At 40.8% G+C, this 27,526-nt stretch overlaps 1 protein-coding gene across 1 annotated transcript in view; it reads right to left on the bottom strand.

The window, feature by feature from the left end:
- The window catches only part of cacna1g (calcium channel, voltage-dependent, T type, alpha 1G subunit), a gene marked incomplete at both ends in the record, with an annotated part of 267,406 nt that overhangs the window by 129,135 nt on the left and 110,745 nt on the right, over positions 1 to 27,526 (bottom strand). Inside the window, 2 exons of the mRNA XM_083903756.1 lie at positions 3,505 to 3,602; positions 22,767 to 22,900. Of these exons, the coding sequence (XP_083759882.1) occupies positions 3,505 to 3,602; positions 22,767 to 22,900 (232 nt within the window). The remainder of the gene's footprint in view (positions 1 to 3,504; positions 3,603 to 22,766; positions 22,901 to 27,526) is intronic.

The raw sequence follows: 27,526 nt of genomic DNA, 5'->3' as shown, positions 1-27,526 counted from the left end.
GACCAGGGGAACATAGGACCCTGGGAACATAGGTCCCATGGAACATAGGACCCACGGAACATAGGACCAGGGGACATAGGTCCCACGGAACATAGGACCAGGGGAACATAGGACCCTGGGAACATAGGTCCCATGGAACATAGGACCCACGGAACATAGGACCAGGGGACATAGGACCAGCGGGACATAGGACCCGGGGAACATAGGACCCTGGGAACATAGGTCCCACGGAACATAGGTCCCAGGGGACATAGGACCTGGGGAACATAGGACCTGGGGAACATAGGTCCCAGGGGACATAGGACCAGGGGGACATAGGTCCCACGGAACATAGGTCCCAGGGGACATAGCACCCGGTGAACATAGGTCCCATGGAACATAGGTCCCATGGAACATAGGTCCCATGGAACATAGGTCCCAGGGGACATAGGACCCGGGGGACATAGCACCCGGGGGACATAGGTCCCACGGAACATAGGTCCCATGGAACATATGTCCCGGGGGACACAGGTCCCACGGAACATAGGCGCCGGGGGACATAGGTCCCAGGGGACATAGGACCAGGGGGACATAGGTCCCACGGAACATAGGTCCCAGGGGACATAGCACCCGGTGAACATAGGTCCCATGGAACATAGGTCCCATGGAACATAGGTCCCATGGAACATAGGTCCCAGGGGACATAGGACCCGGGGGACATAGCACCCGGGGGACATAGGTCCCACGGAACATAGGTCCCATGGAACATATGTCCCGGGGGACACAGGTCCCACGGAACATAGGCGCCGGGGGACATAGGACCCGGGAGACATAGGACCAGCGGGACATAGGACCCGGGGGACATAGATCCCACCGAACATAGGACCCGGGGGACATAGGGAAACCCCCCCCCCTCCAAATTACTACTACATATCGTCTGACCCAAACTAGCCTAGCCACTCTGTGCATGCTACACACTTCCCACCCACAATCTTTGACCTTTGACATGGGAATAAAAGAAGAACCTGCTAAACCGAAGCAGAAAATGTGACAAAAATATGGCATAATCCAGGCCGCTACATTTTATTTTTAAGTTGTAAGTCGTAGAAAGACTCTGAATAGCGCTCAACATGCTAACAGCTAGCTTAAACCGGGGCATATGGCCACCTAGCTTCGCCCCACACTAGAGGATAATCGGCCAGATTTCGGTCCCGACGGTTGGTGTTGTTGCCTTTCGATTTTAGGCAGATTTGAACAGATTATCCGGCCAAATGATCCTGTAGTGTAAGGGATTAACAGATTAACAGAGCGATCGGACCCATCACAATCTTCCTGATTTCAAATCATAAGTATTAAACCCCAGGAAATTGATGTTGCAAAACATCGCACACCTGGTTCTCAGGATTAAAACACTGAAAATCGGTGACAAAGTCTGTTGTTTCTGTTTCTGTTAAAAGTCAGATTTCAAAATCCTGACTTTAGTGGGCACGTATGCTACGATACACTGAGACAAAGACAGTCGTCCGATCAAACCGCACAGTCGCTCTGTGGTCGTCGACGGCGAGCGTCTCCCGTATGATTCGTGAAAACGTCTGACTCCTGAACGAGTCGAGGACAAAGCGACGTCTGAGCTCGCGAGTCACTTTCGCGTCGTTGATGAAAGTGGGAATGACAAAAAGACAAAGACAAAAACAGGCACGTTGTGTTTGTCCTGTCACCTGTCAGTAGTGTGTCAGTTTGTGCCGCTTCACAACAATAAAATCATAATAAAAAATCTGAGAACAGCGAGTACAGACGGATCAGGGACTTCATGTCTCACTCCCGAGCGTCTGACAACACTTTTGTTTTTCCTCCTACCGAGTCATAAAAGTGCAGCGCCTCAGGGACAAAGAGGATTTACTCACAACACAAACACAAACACAAACACACACACTGTAACACAATATCAGGTGTCAGCTTTGCAAACCGCTCACTCTTTCGCACCAAAGTCCACAGAGAAAACCCGGCAATTTTCATTTTTTACATCACAGCACACAAAAGTTGTTCAGCAGCTAGTGCAGCATCATGCAAGCGAGTTCAAATGTGTTGTTTTGGCACTTGGGGATTTATATATAAGTGACTGAAACTTATCATAAGAAGCAGCAGTTTATGAGTGAAAATTGATGGTTTTCTCTTTGGTGTTTTTTGGTTTTCGGCCAGAAAAGAGTGGTTGAATGCCTCCACTCGTCAGCTCTGATGTGCTTGTTGACTATAAACTAAATTAAGCTATTTTTGCATTGATGTTCTTAACCCTTTAAAGGCGCCATATGTAAGAATGTGGCCAAAAACGGTTACTACATTCAAATTCAAAAATACCGATCTACCGTCTTTTAGGTTTCGTTTTCTGACGTAACTGGCAACCCCGTGGTTGCTCGGCAGCTGAGACTCTACTGACTGCAATGATTGGTAGACGGCGGTAGGTGGCGCCACATGCCAAAAACGTGATTTCAAAACATAAACATGATTTGCAGTCTGCAAAATATTTTTTTTTAATGCAAATATTTTGTCTGTACTGTTGTTGTTGGATTTGAGGATTTTATGGCCAGTTGTTTTTTAGATTTATTACATAATGCACCGTTAACACCGAGCGTATCGCAGACTTTGCGTTACCGTAACTACGCGGCGGTTCGTGCTATCGTAAAAATTCCGGCGGTTACTAAAAGCCGAGAAGTTGCACGACAAAGCCACCGCGCGTATATTACGGTAATTCCGCTCGCGCTGTTGCAGGAAGCCGGCGAATCCGGCGTCTTTGTCACCAGAGAGGTGAGAGTTGGAAAAAACACCTGTTGGGGCCTGGTTTTGTACTTTGAGACCAAAATGCAAACAAATGTGCCTTTAAAAATGTTCAAATTTAAAATTTAACACACAAAATCTGGTATTCACGTACAAATACAGTGTATTTTTTTTATTTTAAATTGTTAAGACACTATTTCAACATGCAGCAAATTGTAAATTTAGCCAGATATTGAAAGTTATTCTGGGTAAAATGGTCCTTTTATGGTTAAAATAAGGTGTTAAAGGGTTAAAATATCCCATTCATAGAAACACGAGGTCCCAATGACGATGTGACTCGCGATCAAAAATACCCATATAGCCCGACTTGGAGTACAATTCAATGTTTGTAGCAAATTTAATTTCGAAAAAAACACGTTCTGTGCCTTAAACATGTACGTTATATAGTTCACAGCAACCTTTATATTTGATTTTTTCCTAGTTCGGATGAATGTTAGTCACAGATTCCCTGGAGCCATTCCTGAAATATCCCAGTGATCCGGTATCAAAACACAACGTCTGAATTTGCGAGACATTTTAAACGTAAATTTCCGCCGTTTTTTCGCCCTCTAAAGTTGCAAGGGGCCATGAATCTATGTCCGACCTTAGAGCCGTAAAACAGTCTGGCTCGAGTTTAACATCAAAAGGAGGAAGCCAACAGTGTTATGATATTAGAGGACAGTGCAGAGAGAGAGACAGGGTCGGAGAACTCACTTGGCACGCGGTTGATGGCTCTCAGCGGCCGCAGCACGCGAACCGTCCTCACGGCGGAGAAGCTGACGTTCTGCAGGTTGAGCGAGTACTCCAGCATCCTGCGACACATGCAGAGAAAGAGAGACAGAGAATGAGCATAATTATTTCATCGCTGGAGCAAAAAAACCTGCTCGGTCATCGGGGGAAATCGGAAAAGCACACGCTAAAAAATGCAAAAAGCAACATCACGTAGGCAATTACGCGCCGCGTGTATAACATGGTCTATTCTTTCGTTTTTCGAGGTGAGCGATAATTAATCCTCTAATGTCCATCGAAGCACATTTTGGCATCATGTTCTAGCAAAACTGAAGGAGGGAGGGGGGGGGGGTGCTTTAATTCTAGAGCTGACTGGACTGCAACACACAATGTTTGTGTGTCGTTTAGCTGGCAGGCCTTCACACAGAGGCGATGCTAGAGTCTGTAGGGGCCCTAAGCAAAAAATTCCCAGGGGGCCCTTCCTTCCAACCAGTGTTCATCACCGTGATGTTACAAATAATCTGACTGAAATAACGATGAATGAAATAACATGGAAAAACCTTGTAATTAAAAAGTATGTGGAAAATATAAATGTAAAGAACAATAAAATACTGTAAATAATATTACACTGTAAAAAAAAGCCCACATTATAAAACAATATAAATATAAAGAATGATAAAATACTGTAAATAACTGAAAAAAAACACATATAAACTAAGTAAAAAATACATTACACTGTAAAAAAAAACACATTATAACACATTATAAATATAAAGAACAATAAAATACTGTAAATAATAATATTACACTGTTAAAAACACACATTATAAAACAATATAACTATATAGAACAATAAAATACTGTAAATAACTGAAAAAAACATATAAACTAAGTAAATAATAATATTACACTGTAAAAAAATACACATTATAAAACAATATAAATATAAAGAACAATTAAATACTGTAAATAACTGAAAAAAACACATATAAACTAAGTAAAAAATACATTACACTGTAAACAACCCACATTATAAATATAAAGAACAATAAAATACTGTAAATAATAATATTACACTGTAAAAAAAACACATTATCAAACAATATAAATATAAAGAACAATACAATACTGTAAATAACTGAAAAAAAACATAAACTAAGTAAAAATACATTACACTGTAAAAAAAAAACATTATAAAACAATATAAATATATAGAACAATAAAATACTGTAAATAACTGAAAAAAAACATATATAAACTGAGTTAAAAAAATTGTAAATATTATACATATGCAAAGCATATAATATGATAGATATGCAAATAATCCTCTTCATTTTCCAACTTGCAGAACGATAACTTCACACAGGTTAACGTGAGGTGGGGCCCCTTTAGGGGGGGTTTCCTACTGAGACGTCATTGCAAATCGCCCATTGTTGTTTAAGGGGGACGGGGAGGCATAAAAACAGCCCTCAGGCTCCGAGTGCCGATAGGGCCCCCCACCCCCCCCCTATAGGCTCGGGGGCCCCAAGCAGTTGCCTGCGTGGCTGCGTGTTTCACTAGCTGCGCCTCTGCCTTCGCACGACATGTGCAGAACGCCTGAATCGGCCCCCGTCACCCCGGAGGAGAATGTGGCATCGACGGCGCATAAAAAAAGAGCAGCGTCGGATCAGTTCGCCCTTGTAACCTTGACGCACACAAAGACACACACACAAAGACACACACACAAAGACACACACACACGCACTTAACAGCCTCTGCAGCAGCTCTGTAGAAGCTCAATCAGGCTCTGATACGAGAAAAGTATCTGATTTCTTTCTTGATCAGTGTTTATCGTCGACTATCCTCACACTTACTCTCTCTTTTGTGTGTGTGTGTGTGTGTGTGTGTGTGTGTGTCGAACAGATGCTGAGCACATGTGCAGAGGCGTGCAGATGAAGGAATTCCCTCCTCGCAACAATTCCAAGTCTGTCTGTCTGACAAATTCACAACACATGTCGGACACTGTGTGTGTGCGTGTGTGTGTGTGTGTGTGTGTGTGTGTGTGTGTGTGTGTGTGTGTGTGTGTGTGAGTGAAACCCCGTCGGTTACCTTCTTAAGTGCAAGAAACTCCTTTAAGGAATGTGCAAATACAGTGTGTGTGTGCCCTCCACACACACACACACACACACAGGTCCCCGTACGTCACGTCACATCCCATCAGCGGCCGTATTGTGCGTTTTTTTGTTATGAAACAATAACTCGAACTGACACGGTTATTCGTCGAGTCTGGAAAGATGAGGAATATTGAAGAATGACAAAAAAAAAAAAAACAACAACACAGTCGAGGTTTAAAGAAACGTCTCAATTATAGCAAAAAAATAAAAAGTGCAAAAGTGCAAAATAGCTGCAGAGCCTGTTTTTTTAGGATTAAAAAAGTACAAAGTCCTAATGAATTCAGTATCTGCAGCAGTTACTTGAGACCGTAGAGGAATAGAAAAGAAATAACATGATGATTAATGACTATGTAAAATATTCAGGCTAAAAAAAAAAAAAAAAGGGGAGAGAATTCATCTATAATTTACATTTATATGATTATATATTTAGCTTTTATTGATCCCAACGGTGGGGAAATGACAAAATAAAATGCCCACAGAATAAAGGGATATAGAAGAAGAAAAGATCACTAGAAGGGAAAGGAGACTGAAAAGTGGGGTACGTCCAAATAAGGTTTATTAAGTGAGTTACTGTAAATGAAGGCAATTTGCTTTTAAATTTAATTTAAACTCATGTAATTTCAAACCCTTATTTTGGAGTGGGATACCGATATTAGTCCGATAGTCATCATTTTAGACCATTCATGAACGTTTGAAGCTGTTAACAACACGTTTGTGTCAAGTCATTTCAAAGACGTAACAAATACCGTTCTATCAAAAACAAGCGAACGCAATTTTTTTTCGGATTGTATCGGATTCTACACATTTATCTGCTCATTATCCAATCCAGGGATCTTGATTTTTTATCCCCATCCCTAATTTTATCATCATAAAAAAAAAAGCAAGAAAAAAATATGTTATGGTCTATTGGAGAAGACCAGAAATCAGCAATTTAGACCATTAACTCAAAAGGAAAGTTATAAATGAAGTGAGAAGTAGAAGCTGAGTCGCCCCCTGGTGGCTATTCAGTATATTCTTACTTCCCGGTTGACTATGGCCACTTCTTATATACAGTATGGTCTATGGATAAAAAAAGCCAAATTCAAAATTCTTACAGTTTGACATTTGTAGTCCGATAGTCGTCATTTTAGACCATTTATGAACATTTGAAGCGGTTAACAGCAAGTTTGTGTCAAGTCATTTCATAGACGTAACAAATGCGTAACAAATACGGTTCTATCAAAACTAGCGAACACGACTCAGCTAAAATGCTTGATAGGATTTTTTTTCGGATTCTACACATTTATCTGCCCATTATCCAATCCAGGGATCTTGATTTTTTTATCCCCATCCCTAATTTTATCATCATTAAAAAAAAGCAAGGAAATTTTTTTTATGGTCTACTGGAGGAGACCAGAAATCAGCAATTTAGACCGTTAACTCAAAAGGAATATTATAAATGGGGTGAGAAGTAGAAGTTGAGTTGCCCCCTAGTGGCTATTCAGTATAATCTTACTTCCCGGTTGACTATACCCACTTTTTATATACAGTATGGTCTATGGATAAAAAAAGCCAGTTTTCATCAGTGGATTTTCAGTCCAGCTGTGAACGAGCTGTTAGCGTAGCCTTACATCTCGGTAAATGCGCGTTATCGCCGCAAAAATATAAATATGCAGTCCAACTACTGTGTTGACTAACTCTGTCACTGCAGATTAATTACATCAGCGTAAGAAATGCTTTAAACTACGATGAGAGGAGAAGGAGATAAATTCAGTGTGAATTCAGCGCCGAGTCCCTATGGGGAATTTATGTTGACATTAGCAGGACACCAGTGGGAAAATCTCCTGTTTGACTGTGACAGACGCGCCATAAATCCCCCCACAGCAATATAATACAAATATTAGGGTAATTCTTCATAGGACAGAGTCACATAAACAACCTTAAAAATGATGGACGACGTCTGTTGAATAAAAAAAAAAATAGACCACGCAACAAGTAAAAAAAAAAACACTTGATGATTAGAGCCAGATGAAGCTTCGCAGTGAAAACCGAGCCATCTCGCCCTCATCTGGAACGAAGGGGAAAAAAAAAAACGGCCGAGGAGAAATGGAGTGTACCAAACAAACGCTGGAGACGACAGGAAGTCGAGCGCCGGTTTTCGTCAGAGTCCAGTGCCGGTGCTGATGATGATGATGATGCTGATACGGTGGACGAAGAAGAAGAAGAAGAAGAAGGAGGAGGAGGATGAAGAAACGAGAAGCAGGAGAGGCCCAACCTCAGCGTTACGCGCGAGGAGAATTCCCAACAAAGCGGTGGACGCAGATCGGCAGAGGACGAAAAAGTACGATAACATCGTCACAAGACAAGGACAAACCCAAGTCGCACGCTCATCCTCCGATATCGCAAGGGGACGAATGTGCGCGTGCGTTCGTGTGCCGACAACATGACGGATGGTACGTGCCGCACGGAAACACCTTGTGCAGATACGGTAAAGCCACCCAGAAGAGATCTACACTATTAAAACTAAAAAACAAGGCAAGGAATGTAGGACATGTGCGTCCAACGCTTCAATCGTCCTCGTCTCACCTTCATCTGTCCGTCTGAACGTCCATCTGCTTTGTTTTAACGTCGAGCGGCTGCCAGTTCAACCTCCGACGAATGATATTTGAGTGATAAATAGTGTAAAAAAAAGTCTCTCTAGAATTTAATGGAGAGACAGATTTAAAAGGAAGAGTCAGTGTGTGTTGTGTGTTTGTTTGAGCGCCGTCATTGATGGATGGGCCGAGGAAAAGCTCAACGGGAACCGATAAATTGAGATGAACTCTCTCCGTAGGTTTCACGCTCCATTAGAGGCAGGGAAAGTTTGTTGGTTTTACCAGTGAACACAATGTAGGGATGAAGAATGTTATATTTATATATATATTATATTGTATAAAAAAAAATTAGATTATTTTACATCATATTTGGTCTAAAAAAAAAAAAGGTCTAAGAGAACGCGACTCAGCTAAAATGCTTTATAGGATTTTTTTATTCGGATTGTATCGCATTCCATACTTTATTCTGCCCATTATCCAATCCAGGGATCTTGATTTTTTTATCCCCATCCCTAATTTTATCATCATTTTAAAAAAAAAGCAAGAAAAAAAATGATGGTCTATTGGAGAAGACCAGAAACCAGTAATTTAGACCATTAACTCATGAGGGAAAATTATAAATAAAGTGAGAACTAGAAGTTGAGTTGCCCCCTAGTGGCTATTCAGTATATTCTTACTTCCTGGTTGACAATAACCACTTTTTATATGCAGTATGGTCTATGGATAAAAAAGCCAAATTCAAAATTCTTCCAGTTTGACATTTTTTAAGGCGGTAATAGTGAGTTTTATCAGTGGATTTTCAGTCCAGCTGCGAACGAGCTGTTAGCGTAGCCTTAACATCTCGGTAAATACGCGTTATCGGCGCAAAAATATAAATATACAGTTTTTCAAAAGGTCTAACTACTGTGTTGAAGGTCTAAGGAGACTTTGGACTCAGATTTTAAGGGAACGTTGATCAACAGGACTGCATTTGTCAGGTTTTACTCGGGCACAGACTGCATATAAAGAGGTGTTAAACATCATTAATGTGCACGTGTTAAACATCTGCACACACATTTTAAGCAAATCATGAAACCTCCAGGCAGACATTTCCAGGCTTGAGTCCCCTGTTATGTGAGTCTGGGTCATGAAGTTTAAGCCAGTGCTACACTTAAGTGTTGACACTTAAAACAACACATTTAACGCAAACGACTCACTCGTCCTCTCTTTTCCGAGAGTTTATTTACCGCGTTAAGTGGAGTTTGATGTATGGGCGTCTGGGTAAATCTCTTTAAGCGCGTTGGTTTCCACCATTTTATGTGTATTTTCTATTTGTGCACCAAAATCAAATTTTGATTTAAAGTAGTAAAAGTAAATGTTTAAAATACCAGGAAAACTGGAGGATGAAAGATTCCTGGACTTTGTAGAAGAATATCACAACGATAAAAAGATGGAAAGTGATATTGAAAGGGAACCGTGTGTCTTTATTTACATCATTAAGCTGCACCTTCTTTTTCAAGTAACCTGGACTTTGAATTTTTACCCCAACTGTTGCTGATCTTGTTGAAAAAAAGTCCCAATATTCACTCAGAAAACACATAAATGTGCATTTTTCTTTCCGTGAAAACACACCCACAGATAGTTGGGCATTAAAACGACAAGACGTCAGCATCTTGTGAACATTATTTTTGGTCTAATACAAAAATTTCAAAGTCCAAATGCAGTCGGCGTTGGAGTCCAAGTCTGAATTTGAGTCCAAATCCAGTTTTCTGGCCAAGGAAAAAAAACTTTAGAGAGTTGATTTACTGTGGAACTACACTATTTTATGTGTATTTTCTATTTGTGCACCAAAAGAAATGAACTAATATAAATGTTTTTATTGTTTGAGGGAGGTAAGAAACTTTAAAAATGTAAAAATGTGTCATTGCAGCATTTTTTACTACACTGGAAAAGTGAGATTTGAGCAAAACCAAAAACATTCCTGGACTTTGTAAAAGAATATCATATCGCGACAATGACAATGGAAAGTGGCAGAGTTGGTGCTTAATTTACGGAATTAAGTTGCACCTTCTTCTATATTTCGCCTTCGGGGGGCGCTCTAAATATCGCATTTTCCCCATGCAGACCTGACCTCCGTGCAAAGTTTCAAGAGTTTTTACTGCACGTTAACGCCCTCAAAAATGGCCGCAAAGACACGGAATAACAATAATAATCAACCGGTTCCTGTCGTTCGTGTTTTTGACCCGAATTCTTTTTGATCTATTACAAAAAAAAGGCTCATAAAAGTCTTACTCTTCAATTTTCAAACAGCGTTTGAGTCCAAGTCTGAATTTGAGTCCAGTCCTGGATCCGGAAAATGTTTAAGTGGAAACTTGGCTCAGCCCCGTGTGGGACGACCCACTTTCCCGGGACGACCCACTTTCCCGGGACTGTTTGCCGCTCAGGTCACGACATGGACATCAGCTAATAACGACAATCTGTTACTATCAAATTAAGTGCTTGTATTATTATTATTATTATTATCATTATTAGATTAGATTTGAACCGTTTTTTTTTGTTTTTTTTAACTGCTACACCCCCCCCCCATCATCGAGCCCCTTATCTGACCCAAATGTTAACCGGCTTATTCTCCACAGTCACGGCGGATCGCTGAATATCTGTCATTTCCCCCTGCGATGATCAGATAATGGGGAGAAAATCTATCCGTTTCCCCCTGCACCCAAAACAAAATGTCAGAGTTCTGTTATCTGTGAACCTGAACGCCTCACAAATGTTTCACCAAATAAGACACGGAACTGCGTTGAACTCGACGTCGCAGATCTGAGACGCTCGGTTTGTTCAAAACAAATGAAAACGGTGGGGGAGGGAGGGGGAAGTCAATATTTTAATAATCGTAATGAAAGTTCTTCGCTTTTCTGCGACTCCCTCAAGGATCTCATTATCTCGTAACGGTGGAGAGCTTTGTCTACAGAATGTGACAGTCGCTGGATTTTTTTTCGCTGCATATGAAATAGTCCACAACCGGTCAAACTCAATCAAATTGAACAAATCCTTTTTTTTTTTTTTTTTTTTTTTTTTGTGCTGACGCCTGAGGAGCTTTCTCACAGTGATGGGAAGAAGAAGAAGAAGGAGGAGGAAAAAAAAGATGTTATTGTTTGAAAAGTGCACAGCAGTTTCTCCGCTGATACCTCGGCCCGCGAGCAGTCAATTGAAATTTCTAGCTTTATAAAGGGGAAATTCGGCTAATTCCACACACACACACACAAGTGCCGCAAGTGTGTGTGTGTGTGTGTGTGTGTGTGTGTGTGGAGAGAGAGAGAGGAATATCTTGGAGTGATGTCATCTGAGTCGGTGTCAGTCGGTGTTGAAGTGACGTCGCTTCAAACGCTTGGAAAAAAAATACACATGACCGTCAAGATTATCTGGTTTTGAGAAAAATTACAATGGCTGCAATTAGAGCACATGTTTTTGGTCACTAAATGAATGCCATACTACGACTATGAGCCTCAACACACACACAGCAAAACCGCTAACCATAATTTTGTGAATACCGAACCCTAACCTAACTTCACAATAATGTAAAAAAAATAAAAAAACGCATAATTTTTTTCAAAAAAAATAATGTGCAGTGTCATCTACAGTACAATAGTAATGTTTACAGAAAGTTTCACGACACTACGCTGTGTTTCGGTGACGTTATTGAATATTTTTTTAAATGTCTTTTTTCAGGTGTTGCACTTTGTAGACGGTCCCTGCAAATCAATGTCGTTTCTCCAGTTTCTCGGAAAGACGGCTTTTTTTTTAATGAAAACGTGACGTTGTAGCAAATATTACTGGTTGGGGGAAGTTCCGATCCGTGAATATCTTTACTTAACTCACAATTTTTGGGTCACGAAGGGTTTGGGTTACCCAAACCTTAACCCTACGGTTAGGGTTACCCAAACCTTAACCCTAACCCAGGTTTTATTTTGAAAAACCAATGAACGATTTACACACGGATTCAATTGCATTCCCTAGCCCCTTACCCTAACCGTAAAACCCAAAAACTAAATACTTCGCCCTAACCCTGACCACAAGTCAAACCCTAACCCTAAAAACCAGGTCTTAACCCTTTAAAAGCCACTTAAAGTTGTCCTCAAAGGCCAAAATGACCCCGTGTTTGAAATCCTTTCTTCGGATTCACCTCAGTCACACAAACATACTCAAACTCAAACAGCGATTCACCTGCGGCGTTTTATGTCACCGTGAGCTAAAATCACCGATTTTCTCTATGGACTTTGGTGCAGGAGAGCGACCGGTCGGCAAAGTTAGCACAAACCTCCAATTAAAAGAGTTGTGAGTTAAATTCAACATAGTATTGACTTAAGTTGATTGAATAAGTTTTTAGTCAACCATGTTTGCAGATAGAGATGACCAGGGCCGTTTCTAGCTGTTTTGGGGCCCTATGCGAGATACTATTCGGGGGACCCTATTTTTTCCAAACACGAGGTAGATAACCTTTTCTGATTACCCGACAAACACTTACATGCTTTGCAAATATATGCATAACGAACGCGTCCAATACATGCAAATAAAGACGGGTACTTTTAATTCTCAAAAAATATAAGAAAATATGAGTCTGAGCTTGCGGTTTGGGGGGCCCCCCTGGTGGCTGCGGGGCCCCTATGCAGCTGCATAGTCCGCATATAGCGAGAAACGGCTCTGGAGGTGACTCTCAACAATGAAAAAATGTAATCTGGAAAGACGTAAATCAAGCGCCGCTCTGTGCGATTTCCGGCTAATAATACAGAACGAGTTTTGACTGGGGAGACGTTAACATTCTGCTCACACCTCCTCTGGTTTTTACGCTTCCTGACAATCCCCTCCCTCCCTCCCTCTCTCCCGCCCGCCGACTGATCATCGACGGCCGATCTGCTGACCCACTTCGCCACGGGGAGATAATCTCGCTAATGGACCAGACCACAGGTGGATAAGGACAACAAGGGACAGCAGTCGCTATAGCGCTAATGCTGTACACTGTAAACTCGCAGCGAGAGGACGAGCGGACGGTTTGTTTAACGGCCGCGATTGTTCTTGGAAGTGAATCTACTTTTAAACTAAATATAAACTTAAACACGGTGCTTAAACTCAAATAGACTTTTAAATGAATGTGGAAAAATAACCTATACTGAAAAGCATGAAGGACAAAAAGTGTGCTTTTAGTGAGCTCGGACACAATTGTATAAAAAAAAAAAAGCAACATTAAAATACATCTACTTATCTGTTTTTTTTGCTCATGAATAAACAGCACATTCCTCTGAAAGGGTCACAACCGAACTATAATGACATTTTCTGAGCCACCGATCAATTACAATTAACCACGAGTACAGTGAATATTGATCGCATGTATGTTGTGTGTGTTCGCGCGATCAATGACTTTTATCTCGAAACGTTCCAAGTGCATATTTACATGGGATATCTTACTTAAACCTGAGGGTAAAACGGTTTTTATGGATTTACTTTAAGGTAATTTGTGGATAAACTTTCTATTAAAGGTAAAGGTGGAAATCATTTTTTTACCGTACTGCTTAAAAATCTGCTTTACACCACGATTTTATCCAATTAATCACCTGTGGAATGGACAGGTCTGTAAAAAAAAAAAAAACATCCAATCACGTTGTCAACATTGTGGGAACCAAAACAGAACGTTCTATAAAGGTTATATAAAAGTAACACTATGGGGAACATTCTAACTTGTATGAAGGTTGCATAAAAATAACGTTCTGGGAACCAAACGTGCAACCAAAAGCTAAAGTTAGGAAAACTTTCCATATCAACCAGAGATTTAGTTAGCTGGGGGTACTAGCTAAGATAGCTAAGATAGCTAAACTAGGTATATTGATTCCTGCAGGTTAGTAGCTGCAGATTGAATAATTTTATTTGTACTGGCAATATTTTACGTTTTTCTTTGTGATGCGTACGACAGTTAGCCCAGAAAAAGCTAGCAAAGTCAAGCCTTGTGTACTTAGAGGTTTTCTCGCGGTACTTTTCGCACAGATAAACACTTTGTATATTGTAAACACAACAAACAGCAGTATTTCAGAGCAGTATGAAGGTTGCGTAAAAGTAACATTCTGGGAACCAAACGTGCAACCAAAAGCCAAAGTTAGGAAAACTTTCCATATCAACCGCAGATTAAGTTAGCTGGGGGTACTAGCTAAGATAGCTAAGCTAACTAAGCTAGGTATATTGATTTACCTGCAGGTTAGTAGATGCAGATTGAATATTTTTATTTGTACTGGCATTATTTTACGTTTTTCTTTGTGATGCGTACGACAGTTAGCCCAGAAAAAGCTAGCAAAGTCAAGCCTTGTGTACTTAGAGGTTTTTCTCGCGGTACTTTTCGCACAGATAAACACTGTGTATGTTGTAAACACAACAAACAGAGAAGTATTTCAGAGCAGTATGAAGGTTGCGTAAAAGTAACATTCTGGGAACCAAACGTGCAACCAAAAGCTAAAGTTAGGAATACTTTCCATATCAACCGCAGATTAAGTTAGCTGGGGGTACTAGCTAAGATAGCTAAGCTAACTAAGCTAGGTATATTAATTCACCTGCAGGTTAGTGGATGCAGATTGAATATTTTTATTTGTACTGGCAATATTTTACGTTTTTCTTTGTGATGCGTACGACAGTTAGCCCAGAAAAAGCTAGCAAAGTCAAGCCTTGTGTACTTAGAGGTTTTCTCGCGGTACTTTTCGCACAGATAAACACTGTGTATATTGTAAACACAACAAACAGAGCAGTATTTCAGAGCAGTATGAAGGTTGCGTAAAAGTAACATTCTGGCAACCAAACGTGCAACCAAAAGCCAAAGTTAGGAAAACTTTCCATATCAACCGCAGATTAAGTTAGCTGGGGGTACAAGCTAAGATAGCTAAGCTAACTAAGCTAGGTATATTGATTCACCTGCAGGTTAGTAGCTGCAAATTGAATATTTTTATTTGTACTGGCAATATTTTACGTTTTTCTTTGCGATGCGTACGACAGTTAGCCCAGAAAAGCTAGCAAAGTCAAGCCTTGTGTACTTAGAGGTTTTCTCATGGTACTTTTCGCACAGATAAACACTGTGTATGTTGTAAACACAACAAACAGCAGTATTTCAGAGCAGTATGAAGGTTGCGTAAAAGTAACATTCTGGGAACCAAACGTGCAACCAAAAGCCAAAGTTAGGAAAACTTTCCATATCAACCACAGATTAAGTTAGCTGGGGGTACTAGCTAAGATAGCTAAGCTAGGTATATTGATTCACCTGCAGGTTAGTAGCTGCAGATTGAATGTTTTTTTTTTGTACTGGCAATATTTTACGTTTTTCTTTGTGATGCGTACGACAGTTAGCCCAGAAAAAGCTAGCAAAGTCAAGCCTTGTGTACTTAGAGGTTTTTCTCGCGGTACTTTTCGCACAGATAAACACTGTGTATATTGTAAACACAACAAACAGAGAAGTATTTCAGAGCAGTATGAAGGTTGCGTAAAAGTAACATTCTGGGAACCAAACGTGCAACCAAAAGCCAAAGTTAGGAAAACTTTCCATATCAACCGCAGATTAAGTTAACTGGGGGTACTAGCTAAGATGGCTAAGCTAACTAAGCTAGGTATATTGATTCACCTGCAGGTTAGTAGATGCAGATTGAATATTTTTTATTTGTACTGGCAATATTTTAAGTTTTTCTTTGCGATGCGTACGACAGTTAGCCCAGAAAAAGCTAGCAAAGTCAAGCCTTGTGTACTTAGAGGTTTTCTGGCGGTACTTTTTGCCCAGATAAACACTGTGTATGTTGTAAACACGACAAACAGAGCAGTATTTCAGAGCAGTATGAAGGTTGCGTAAAAGTAACATTCTGGGAACCAAACGTGCAACCAAAAGCCAAAGTTAGCAAAACTTTCCATATCAACCGCAGATTAAGTTAACTGGGGGTACTAGCTAAGATGGCTAAGCTAACTAAGCTAGGTATATTGATTCACCTGCAGGTTAGTAGCTGCAAATTGAATATTTTTATATATACGTTGTAAACACAACAAACAGAGCAGTATTTCTACCGACCGAAGAAAGTGGAGCGCGGCGGGTGACGCGACGCAACCGTTCCGCAAGCTAGCTTCAGAGGGAAGCTTGAAGAAAGGAGCTTGGTCTGCTCAAACAGTTTTTTCCAGGATCTTCAATAAAACTCGAAAAAGAAAAGTGTACTTTCATCCTCGGCGTCGTCAAAATATCAGATATGAATTCATGAATTCAGGTATGAATAAATATTTAAGGCGGCCCGATGCAATAATCGACCTGCCTGGCTCAGCTCCTCTTCTCCTCTCTGTCAATCTGTCACCATCCTCCTCTTCACTACTTTTTTCCTCCTCAATTATCCTTTAAGACTCGCTCTGAGGCAGGATTCCTCCTGGAGGCAGAGAGAGTGAGAGTACGGAGCCAGATCGATGTATGAAGGATGGGATTTTTCCCCCGTCTGCTACGATCAAGCGAACGGGTGCAGTCTTTGCCGTTTTGACAGCTCCGATTGACCGGCGCTCCGCTGCACCGCTCGATAAATAAATACATTAATAAAGGAGAACGCTCGCTTAACAAGTCCACGGCTGAGCCTCAAATTGGATGTTAGTTCAATTACCTCATGTGTAGCATGATCCCCCCCCCCCCCCCTCTCTTTTACTAAATATCAACACATTGATCTGCAGCCTTGGTTTATAAATAGACTTTTCATTTCAAAATATCCATGTCAAATAGAACTGGTTTGACCATCGTTTCTATCACTTATTATAATATAGGCGACTGATTCATGGCTGTTGTTCGGTTTGGGTCCGATTTGGGGGTGAATTCCAATTCCTTGCTTAACCCTCAATCTCAAAAATGCGCACTCCCTCTAGTGCAAGTGCTAGCCCCGATTCTCCGAATAATTAAGTCGAGATGCAAGTTTAAGGGCTGTATCGCCCTCGATATTGAGATTTTCCCGATACCACCGTTGGGAGCATGGGCTACCCAGAATGCATTGCGTGTTTTGACAGAACAAAGATGGCGTCGAAAGCAGCGAAGCGAGTACGCTACAAATGTAAGTATTTTCTTTGTTGTTGATATAAAAATGATGAAAACCTTATCTTAGTTTAGGCCCATATTATGGATTACTGACGTCATTTATTTTTTATTTTTTACGATCTTTTGTCAATAGCCGGCCGGTGCAAACAATCGTTTGTTATTGTTTACTTTTCAATAAGCCGTGGCGTGTGGTAACTGTCAGCTGAATATGTCCGTGGTTGTGGTATTTGTATGAGTATCATCTTATAACTAACTGACAACCTAATAACTAATCGTGACGTAAATGTGTTCTTCTTCTTCTTCTTTTTTGGAGTTGACAGACTGGACGCAGCTTTCACGTTATTCTGCCCCCTACAGTCTGAAGACATATCTGCATTTAAGGTGTGTACCATTTCTAAGTGACAAAATAACCCTCAACACTTTAGGTTTTGAGGGTTAGTTAAGATTAAGGGTTGAGCTTGAGGGTTAAGATAGGAATTGGAATTGGCCCCTTGACCTGGTTTGTACACATAACTGTATACTGTGTGGTAAACTATGGTTTCCGCTCTGTCCATCAATACATTTTATAAGTAACACTTCAGACCTTGGGCCTTTATTGTCGTTTTATCTCGTCGTTTTAACCTGTTTTACTTTACAATTCATTCATTCCATGCTACATGAATAAAGGTCTGATCAAAGTTAGCCATGTATTGCCCAATCAATATTTGTTTCCCTGCCGATAAAACAACAACATTCCTGCTGGATGATTTTCCTCGTAGTCCTGTTTCTAATTATTGATGAATGTAGTTACCCTCATGCTTTCATTTTTAATCTGCTTAGTATTATTATTGTTATTATTTCATCAGCGTTTCCTCACTCACTTTTTTCCACTTCATTAAAAAAACAACAACAACTGAGCCTCCTTCTATGAGGATTTTTGGAATAAATAAGCACCAAGACGAACAAGAGAAACTTCAAAAGAAGACGGCGACTCTGAAATCAGCTCTGGACGCACAATAAAAGCCAAGGTATCTTTGATCAAACGGAGCTGAAAGACAAAGAGATGAGACTTCAGATGTTTGTTTGTTTGTTTTTTTCGTTTCCCCCTCGGATGTCGGAAAAAATAACGTCATCGAAGTTAAGATTTAAGTAACTGTGTGAATATAGTGTCATTAAATCGCATCCGACAGAACAACACCACCAGCGAGGATTAGAAATAAGCCGCAAATGTCCCTTTTTTTGAGGATAATAAAGCAGGTACGGGTGCCTGTAGGGACATTTCCAGTTGATTTCGTGTCAACCAATGGCTGTTAAATAATAAATGAGTGTCATATGTTAGTAGAAAACTTTCTTTTCAGGAAGGAACACCTTCCACTATTCCCTTTTTCTTCTTCACACTCCGTCTCTTTTTCACGCCCGCCGCCGCCGCCGCCGCCGACAATCCGTTTATCACCGTCCTCCCGTCTCGCTCCTGTCAGAGAGGTGATTAGACGGCGAGCAAAACCTGCTGAAAAGGCAAGCTTAGCTGTAATTATCGTCGCGGAAATGAAACAATCGCTTCGCCGGAGCCTTTTTTTTCCCCTTCCGCGGACTCGGCGACTGTTGCCAAGCAGGGTATTTCAAACGCTCGACAACCGGCCCGTCGCCTTGGATACCGTCGTCGTCTCCGTGCGGCTGGGGGCTCTCGCAAAAAAAAAAAAGAAGCGATATTAATTAACATCCACGACACGGACGCTGACAACGAGTTTTTTTTCCACCTCTGTCTATTTTTCTCACTCACTACAAAGTGTAGAGTGGTAGGGTTTAAAAAAAAAAAAAAAAAAAAAACTAATGTAAAGTAGTGTGTAATAATAGTCTCTGGCTTGTATTTTAAAACTTGGAAACATTACAGTTCGCCAGAGCTGTCAGCGCATTGTACATCAACGTGAGATCCCAGAGTTTGAGCAGTAGAAGTATAGTAAGAGGATTTCCCCAACGCAGCTCTGCTGCGAGACTGGGTCAGAACCCACATATGGATCGCGGGAGGCTTTTCTGGGGTCGCCAGAAGGGTTCTTTTCCAAATTTCCACTCAATAACGTACTTAAAATGAAGATGGGATTCATATATTGCTTCGAAATTGCCGGTTGACCTATTTAAATGAATGTGAGGTGTTACAGAAATGGCAGTAGAAAGAGTCAAAAGTGTAATTTGTGTTAGTTTTGGTCGCGTTCACACCTGCTTCATTTGGCCAAGTGTAGAGCTGCAACTAACGATTATTTCGGTAATCGATTAATCTGTCGATTATTTTCTCGATGAATCGTTTGGTTCATAAAATGTCATAAAATGTTAAAAAACGTTGATCAGTGTTCTTCAAACCTGGAAATGACAATGTTCCTCGAACGTCTTTGTTTTGTCCACAAACCAAAATGATTCAGTTTTAATGATTTCTTTGTTATGTGGAGCAAAGAAACATAGAAAAATATTCACATTTAAGAAGCTAAAACAATCAGAAATCTTGTTTTAAACACGGAAAAAAGCTTCAAACCGATTACCGATTATCAAAATAGTCTCTACTCTAACTCTAGCCAAGTGTGAAAGCTCATCCGAACTCTCGGACCAAACAAGAGAACTCTGGTCCGACTGAAAACGTGGGTCTCGGTTAGTTGTTGGCTGTAGGGTAATAGCGCGAAATGCAAACAGACTATCCAGCGAACCAAAGAGAGGGAGTAACGACAGCTCACTGCCTCGCCTGCTGCTCACACTGGGCAACCAATTAGGTTTGAACACCAAAGTAAAAACAGGAAGTCCAACGTTGCATGAAGTTGGTGCTGCTCTATTGATCGTTTTTGCGGTGGACGAGCCGGCTGAAGAGGATGTATTCCTGCCTTTGGTCCTGGCCAATCAATGAGCTGGGTTTTCTTCATCCTTATGCTTTGTTTGGTAGTACCCTGGACTATGCTAGCGCGAACTGTTCAGTTTGGTTTGGTACGGTACCGTTTGCATTTATTTGGCGTTTTCTATGAAGAACAGCACACAAATAACCAGCTCCAACTGATTTTTTTTAAGCGTCACTCCCTTGCAACCTGTGTTTTTTTTTTTGTCTATTCTCATACAAAGCTTGAGCTGCTGGATGTCCTCCTTTGTTGTCTGTTCAACTGGACGCTATGTATCTCTCTGACAACAGCCGCCGTGAGCAGCGCACAACGCGCCTACCGAGTAAAGGTACTGTTCTCAGTCCAAACGCAAGCCTGACAAAGAGCTTTACTGTACCGTACTGAACCAAAGTGGACTGTACCATGATGAAAACACGAGCAAGAGCTCCAAATGAGTGCATCCTTCCTGCTGCTGTTGCAACAACCCTACTTTCCCTCACAGCTGAATCTGTACAGGCGTAAGAGTACACATCGCATCACGTCTTATTCCCCAGAGTCAAACTGTATCATTTTTCGTAGCCTTTTTTTGATGCATTACTTAAATGAGTCTTCTAAAAGTTTAATGGATTAGAGCCTGAACGCAAAAGACATTAATATATTCTTGCTTCTAATTCCTTCTGGTGCTCTGGCATTGGATCAGTTTGCTGAGTCACGGCGAGATTCATGCAGATAGAGCGAGGAGAGAGGAGAGTAGAAGGGGAGCAAATGAGTTCAGTGAGTGAAGGCTGAGGTGGAAGCTGCTGCGGATACAGTGCAGCAAAAAAAAAAAAAAAAAAAAAAAAATTGGACTGCAGAAAACAGGTGGTGGCTCACAGTAAAAAGCCATAGGCGCTGCTTCACAGGTGTGTTACTGTAAAAGAAGCAGCGCACACACACACACACACACACGCAGAGTCGCACACAGAAGGAAACGTGTCCTTTTCCCACTGATGGACAACAGAAGCTGCGGCAGAAGGACGGCATTAAAAAGCAGCAGGAGATGGTGGTGCGATGAAAATGTCAGACTGAAACCAGCAGGCTGCGTTCGTTCTCTGTAACTTGCGCTTAATGAAATTACCGCGTGTGTGCGGAAGAATAATGTCTTGTTCGTGAAATCAGAATTTTTTTTTTTTTAAATCTCTAAATCTGATCTCACTGCAGCTGTTTGACGGACTCGCTTCGAGACCGAAACTTGCTACCAGTTTTCCTCCTTCAAAGACTTTTTTTTTTTTTTACGGGTAAATTCGTTTAAAGACAACCTCCCCCCCCCCCCCCCCCCCCCACGCAGCTTGTTGGAATCTGGTGACACACATTACATTTACGAGCTTGAAATCTACTGCGTTGAGGATCCAGTCTTGTTCATCAATTGCTGCTGAAATTCATTGCATTTGTGTGTGTGTGTGTGTGTGTGTGTGTGTGTGTGTGTTCTTGTACTTGCAGCATACTGAGGACCAGTGAGGGTTTTTAACCAACAAAGTGAGGTCATTTTTACGAAGTGAGGACATTTTGGCCGGTCCTCACTTTGTTTTCATTGAAATCACTTCCTTAGGTAGCTATAACATGCTATACTCAATTTGTAAAAAAAAAAAAAAAAAAAAATTTGGACGACATAGCATCGTATGACGTTTTTGTCAAATTTTGAACCAAAAATTCCGGGTCAAATTTTTTTTGTCAAATATTTTTTTCAAATTTTGGACGACATAGTATAGTATGAAGTTTTTGTCAAATTTTGGACCAAAAAATTTGGGTCAAAATTTCTTTTTCAAATTTTGGAAGACATAGTATAGTATGACGTTTTCGTCAAATTTTGGACCAACAATTTTGGGACAAATTTTTTTTGTCAAAATGTTTTTTTCAAATTTTGGACGACATAGTATAGTATAACGTTTTTGTCAAATTTTGGACCAAAAAATTTGGGTCAAATTTTTTTTTTCAAATTTTGGAAGACAGTATAGTATGACGTTTTTGTCAAATTTTGGACCGACAATTTTGGGTCAAATTTTTTTTGTCAAAGATTTTTTTCAAATTTTGGACGACATAGTATAGTATGACGTTTTCGTCAAATTTTGGACCAACAATTTTGGGACAAATTTTTTTGTCAAAATGTTTTTTTCAAATTTTGGACGACATAGTATAGTATGACGTTTTTGTCAAATTTTGGACCAACAATTTTGGGTCAAATTTTTTTTGTCAAAGATTTTTTTCAAATTTTGGACGAAATAGTATAGTATGACGTTTTTGTCAAATTTTGGTACAAAAATAAAAAAAAATTAAAAAATCGAAAAAGTTTTCCAGCCCTTATTGCTCTGGGTTTCCACCTGCAGACATTTTGTGGTACTGCAACCAGTAGTTCTTTGTAGATGTCATTCATGAAGTAGATATTTGTAATTGTGTTGATTTATAAAGTGGAAATGCTGGTCCTCACTTTGTCAGCAACCCAGTCCTCAGTATGCAGCAAGTACAAGAATGTGTGTTTGTGTGTGTGTGTATTTCCCCCTTGTGCGAGGCCTGCGGTGTTTATGCGCGGCTACTCTCGGCCACCTGTGTCGTTTGTGGCGAGTGCCGGTTGCTGTTTCTGTATGTAATCATGCCGACTCACCCGGCCAGCACAATGAAGAAGTCCAAGCGGTTCCACGTGTCGCCGAGGTAACACTTCTTGCCAAAGATCCCCAGAGCCACCATCTTGATCACCATCTCGATGGCGAAGAACGCGAAGATGAAGTCGTCAAAGTCCTGCAAGGGGGGGGGGGGGGAACGAGACAGATAACGTAAAGAAGTCAATGACGAGTGGAGTCTGCAGCAGTCATGCAAAGACAATGCACAATAGTGAGTAGATATCAAATGTCATGTCAGCCAGGCTGTGCCACGCAAGAAGTGGAGCGCAAGGACTCAAGTTGCGTGTTGAAAGCGTTCAACTTTGGCAAAGAATTTGCGTCAACGCGAAGACAAATCAGTGTCAGGATTCTCCGGTTGACATCACGTACTTTGACTTTGACCATGGCTTCGGTCCCAAAAACCAGCAAAATGTGCACACAGTGTAACTAAGTGAGGACTCTCTTCGTCATAATGAATTCCCTAGCATTCCTTAAGCCAATCTTAACCATCACAACTAGATGCCCAACCCTAACCCTAACCCTAAAACCAGGTCTTGACACAACAAAAAAAAGACATTTAAAGACTTTTCTCGAAATAGAGGAGAAAATCATCATTTATTCCCAAACTATTAAGACCCTTTAGAAGCTCTTTATGCTACATTCACACTGGAGTTTACATATAAAAGTAAATGCACAGACACACGAGTAGACGCGATTTTCTAGTTGGCCCGGGCTGCAAGGCACGAATTGCGCGAACGTTGCCGTTGTCGTTAGCTTCAACGCTTGAGCAGAACACACAAGAATTCACGTTGACACAATCAGCGTTTGGATTCTCCGGATGACGTCGTGTTATTGCCGGTGGTCAGACCATGCTAAAATTGGACGGGCACGAATGGTGCCAACAATGGCCCCATATATCGATGCTTGAGACCAAACCTATTACAAACCTATTATACCAAGTAGCACCAGAGGAAAATATTGAGCTCTTGAAGTAACACCATTAATCGCCGACGTTAAGATACAGTGTTTTTAAATAAATAGGTTGAGCAAAGTCGGATTTGCATGTTTTTGGCCGATTTATTCCCAATAAGATAATATGCTCAAGATTAAGATTGATGGTTAGAAGATGGTAGAAGTTATTATTCCTTTTCTCCACAGTTTGAGAACCATAGGCTTCGATGTCTTCTCTAGTAAAGAAAGACCTCCGTTCATGACACGGAAAGGAATAACTTCCTCGATCAATAATGAAAATTTCTTTAATTTCAAGTCTCCGCGTGGCTTATGGGTGAATTCCAATTCCTTTGCTTAACCCTCAATCTCAAAAATGTGCGCTCCCTCTAGTGCAAGTGCTGCACCGATTCTCACAAAAAATTAAGTTGAGGGGCGAGTTTAAGGGCTGTATCGCCCTCAATGTTAAGATTTTTCCGAGACCACCCTTGGGAGCAAGGGCTACCCAGAATGCATTGCGTGTTTTCACATGAGAAAGATGGCGTCGAAAGCAGCGAAACGAGTGCGATACAAATGTAAGTATTTTCTTTGTTAATAGAGATATAAAAATGATGAAAACCATTGTATTATCTTAGTTTAGGCCCATATTATGGATTACTGACGTCATTGTTGCATATATTTATTTTTTATTTTTTACGATCTTTTGTCAATAGCCGGCCGGTGCGGACAAGCGATCGTTTGCTATGGTTGACTTTTCAATAAGTTGTGGTGTGTGGTAACTGTCAGCTGAATATTTGTATGAGTATCATCTTATAACTAACTGACAACCTAATAACTTGACTGACAAACGGATCATAATAAATAATCCTGACGTAAATGTGTTCTTCTTCTTCTTCTTCTTTTTTGGAGTTGACAGACTGGACGCAGCTTTGGCGTTATTCTGCCCCCCGCAGTCTGAAGACGTATCTGCATTTAAGGGGTGTCCCATTTCTAAGTGACAAAATAACCCTCAACACTTTGGGTTTTGAGGACCAGTTAAGATTAAAGGGTTGAGCTTGAGGGTTAAGATAGGAATTGGAATTGGCCCCTGCATATGCACTCCCTTTGAATGTATTTATTTATTACGGTCTATGAGTTTGGCCACTTTTAGCGGGCGATGACTCAGCCTCCTCTATTAGTCACATGTGAAGCTCTAAAAGTCCACTGAGAAGGACATTAATGTGATAACTTTATTAATTCCCACAGAGAAATCCCCTTTATGTCTATGTAACATTCATGAGAAACTCAATAAATTAATTTTTAAAAAGGCAGATGAGAAGAAACTGGAGATGAGGTCTCAAGCAAACTCCCCCCCCCCCCCCCAAAAAAGATGAAAAGTTCTGGCTGGAGATCAAAGCCCAGGACTCCCACTGATATGAGTCACCCAAACACGAAAGACAGAAATGTATAAATACATCAAATCCTGTTAGCTTAGACAGAAAGTTAGCCTCCAACTGCTCCACAGTCCAATGTTGAGGTTCACACGGGAATGTGCCGAGTGTGTGTGTGTCTGTGTGTGTGTGTGCGACTCTAAATTCCATATCTAGCCCATCTTTGGAGAGCGTTCCCGAGAAAACCAAACAGATTCTATTCGACACGTCGGACCGCCGCTCTCGGGGAAAAAAAAAAGTCGTCTACGCGCAGATGTTTCAGAACAGACGACTGATTTCAGTCTGAAATATTGACATAAACAGACTGTGTATGTAAACTGCATGACTTCAACTGGAGGAAATACGAGTAGAAAGGACATTTAGACGCATATATACCTTTATTATTACAATAATATTGCTCGTAGGGACAAGTTCGAATTCCACTTTCCAATTTTTGATTTTACGACTGGAATAGTTTCTTTTCAGGATTTGATGATAATTATTCATTTATTTATTATTTTAGATTTATTTAAAGGCGCCATATGTAAGAATGTGGCCAAAAACGGTTACTACATTCAAATTCAAAAATACCGAGGTCTTTTAGGTTTCGTTTTCTGACGTAACTGGCAACCCGTGGTTGCTCGGCAGCTGAGACTCTACTGACTGCAATGATTGGTAGACGGCGGTAGGTGGCGCCACATGCCAAAACATGATTTCAAAACATAAACATGATTTGCAGTCTGCAAAATAATTTTTCTTTAATGCAAATATTTTGTCTGTACTGTTGTTGTTGGTGAGTTCAGTTTGTTATATGAACATTATTCCTGAGTCTCTGTGACATATTAGGAGGATTTTATGGCCAGTTGCTTTAGATTTATTACATAATGCACCTTTAAGTATTTAACAGGTTGAGAGACGGGGAAAGAGCGAGTAGACACGGACAGTAGGTAGGACCATTATATGTACATTATATGTCAGGGGTGTCAAACTCATTTTCACTGAGGGCCACATCAGCATAATGGTTACCTTTAAAGGCTCAGATGTAACTGTCATACAGAATAAATGTAACTAAATGTAACCAAATATAACCTAAAATAAAGGTAACTACTCCGTAAAATATATTGCTAAATAACTTTCTGTATTTATTACTTATTCAATTTCACTCGTCGCATGATGCATTATACAATGATACACTACGATCTGGTGGCGGGATGCCGTCACTTTGAGGGTAACACAATCGCCATGCATTGTGGGAAATGTAGTTTATGGTCAACGCACGCCTTAAAGCAGCATAGACCTATTTTAACACAGATTGTTAAGACCAATTAATCAATCGCGGGCCACATAAAATGACGCTGTGGGCCACATCTGGCCCCCGGAGCCTTGAGTTTGACACATGTTATATATATTAAAAGTTCCTCAAATTTAGTAGGAATACAAAATAAAGATACGTTAAAAGCACTGATAAGGAGAAATATCGCAGTACGTTGATCGTATTGGAGTCTAAATTTTGTGAGTACGCAAATGTTACGGAATTAATTTGTAAAAAGAAAAAGATGTACATTCAAAATATATAGTATTTTTTTTTTTTTTAAGAGGTAAAACTCAAAAACAGATAAATTTTTATTGAAATTACTCAAAAAAAAAAACCTTCAAATAAGCTTGAAAAAAGTGGACTATTCTGATATAGAAACTGGGCGAGTAACAAAGAAACAACAAGCATCATTCATTATGAGACATTTCCCTTTTCAGTTCCACAGAACCATATTCATGAGTCTACCGGTCACAACAACAACAACAACAACAACAACTTTCCCCTTTGTTTATGTTCATCTCTTTCAAAAGACGCGCTCTGCACGTCGGAGCGTGAATGATGCATAACGCCGCGCGTCAAACAGCCTGTTGGAAAAACAACAACAACAAAGTCGACTGACAGATGTTACACCCCGAAGTTGCATGACAGAGCGCTGAGTGCTGTGTGTGGGGGGCAGGGGGGGGGGAAATGGGGGTTAGCAAAGATGTTTACAGTCAGGCTGAGCATGAAACGACCGAGTTTTTTTTCTCTTTGAACGCCGCGGTCCTTCGTAATCTGTTTCACGAAGGACACGCGAGTTATCATCGATCTGCATTATGCTAAAGCCTCTATAGGAAGCTTAGAAACCCCCCCCCCCCATAAGACTTGTGGCATTCCGGTCCAGAGTGCAGAGCGTGGAACGCATACGATAAGGGATCATGGGACACGCTCTTCCAATCCGTCAAAGTCAACGGGACACGTTGGCCTGAGGCGATCGTACTGGGTTTTAGCGTGACGCGCTAAAGCCGCAGCTGTAATCTGAACATTGATATCGAATCACGCCGCTGTAACACGTCGGGGGAGCTCGAAACACGGATAAGGTTTGACAGCAGCA

Source organism: Microchirus variegatus (assembly GCF_963457635.1).
Source record: "Microchirus variegatus genome assembly, chromosome: 17".
Taxonomy (NCBI): domain Eukaryota; kingdom Metazoa; phylum Chordata; class Actinopteri; order Pleuronectiformes; family Soleidae; genus Microchirus; species Microchirus variegatus.
This window is presented reverse-complemented; position numbering and strand designations above follow the sequence as displayed.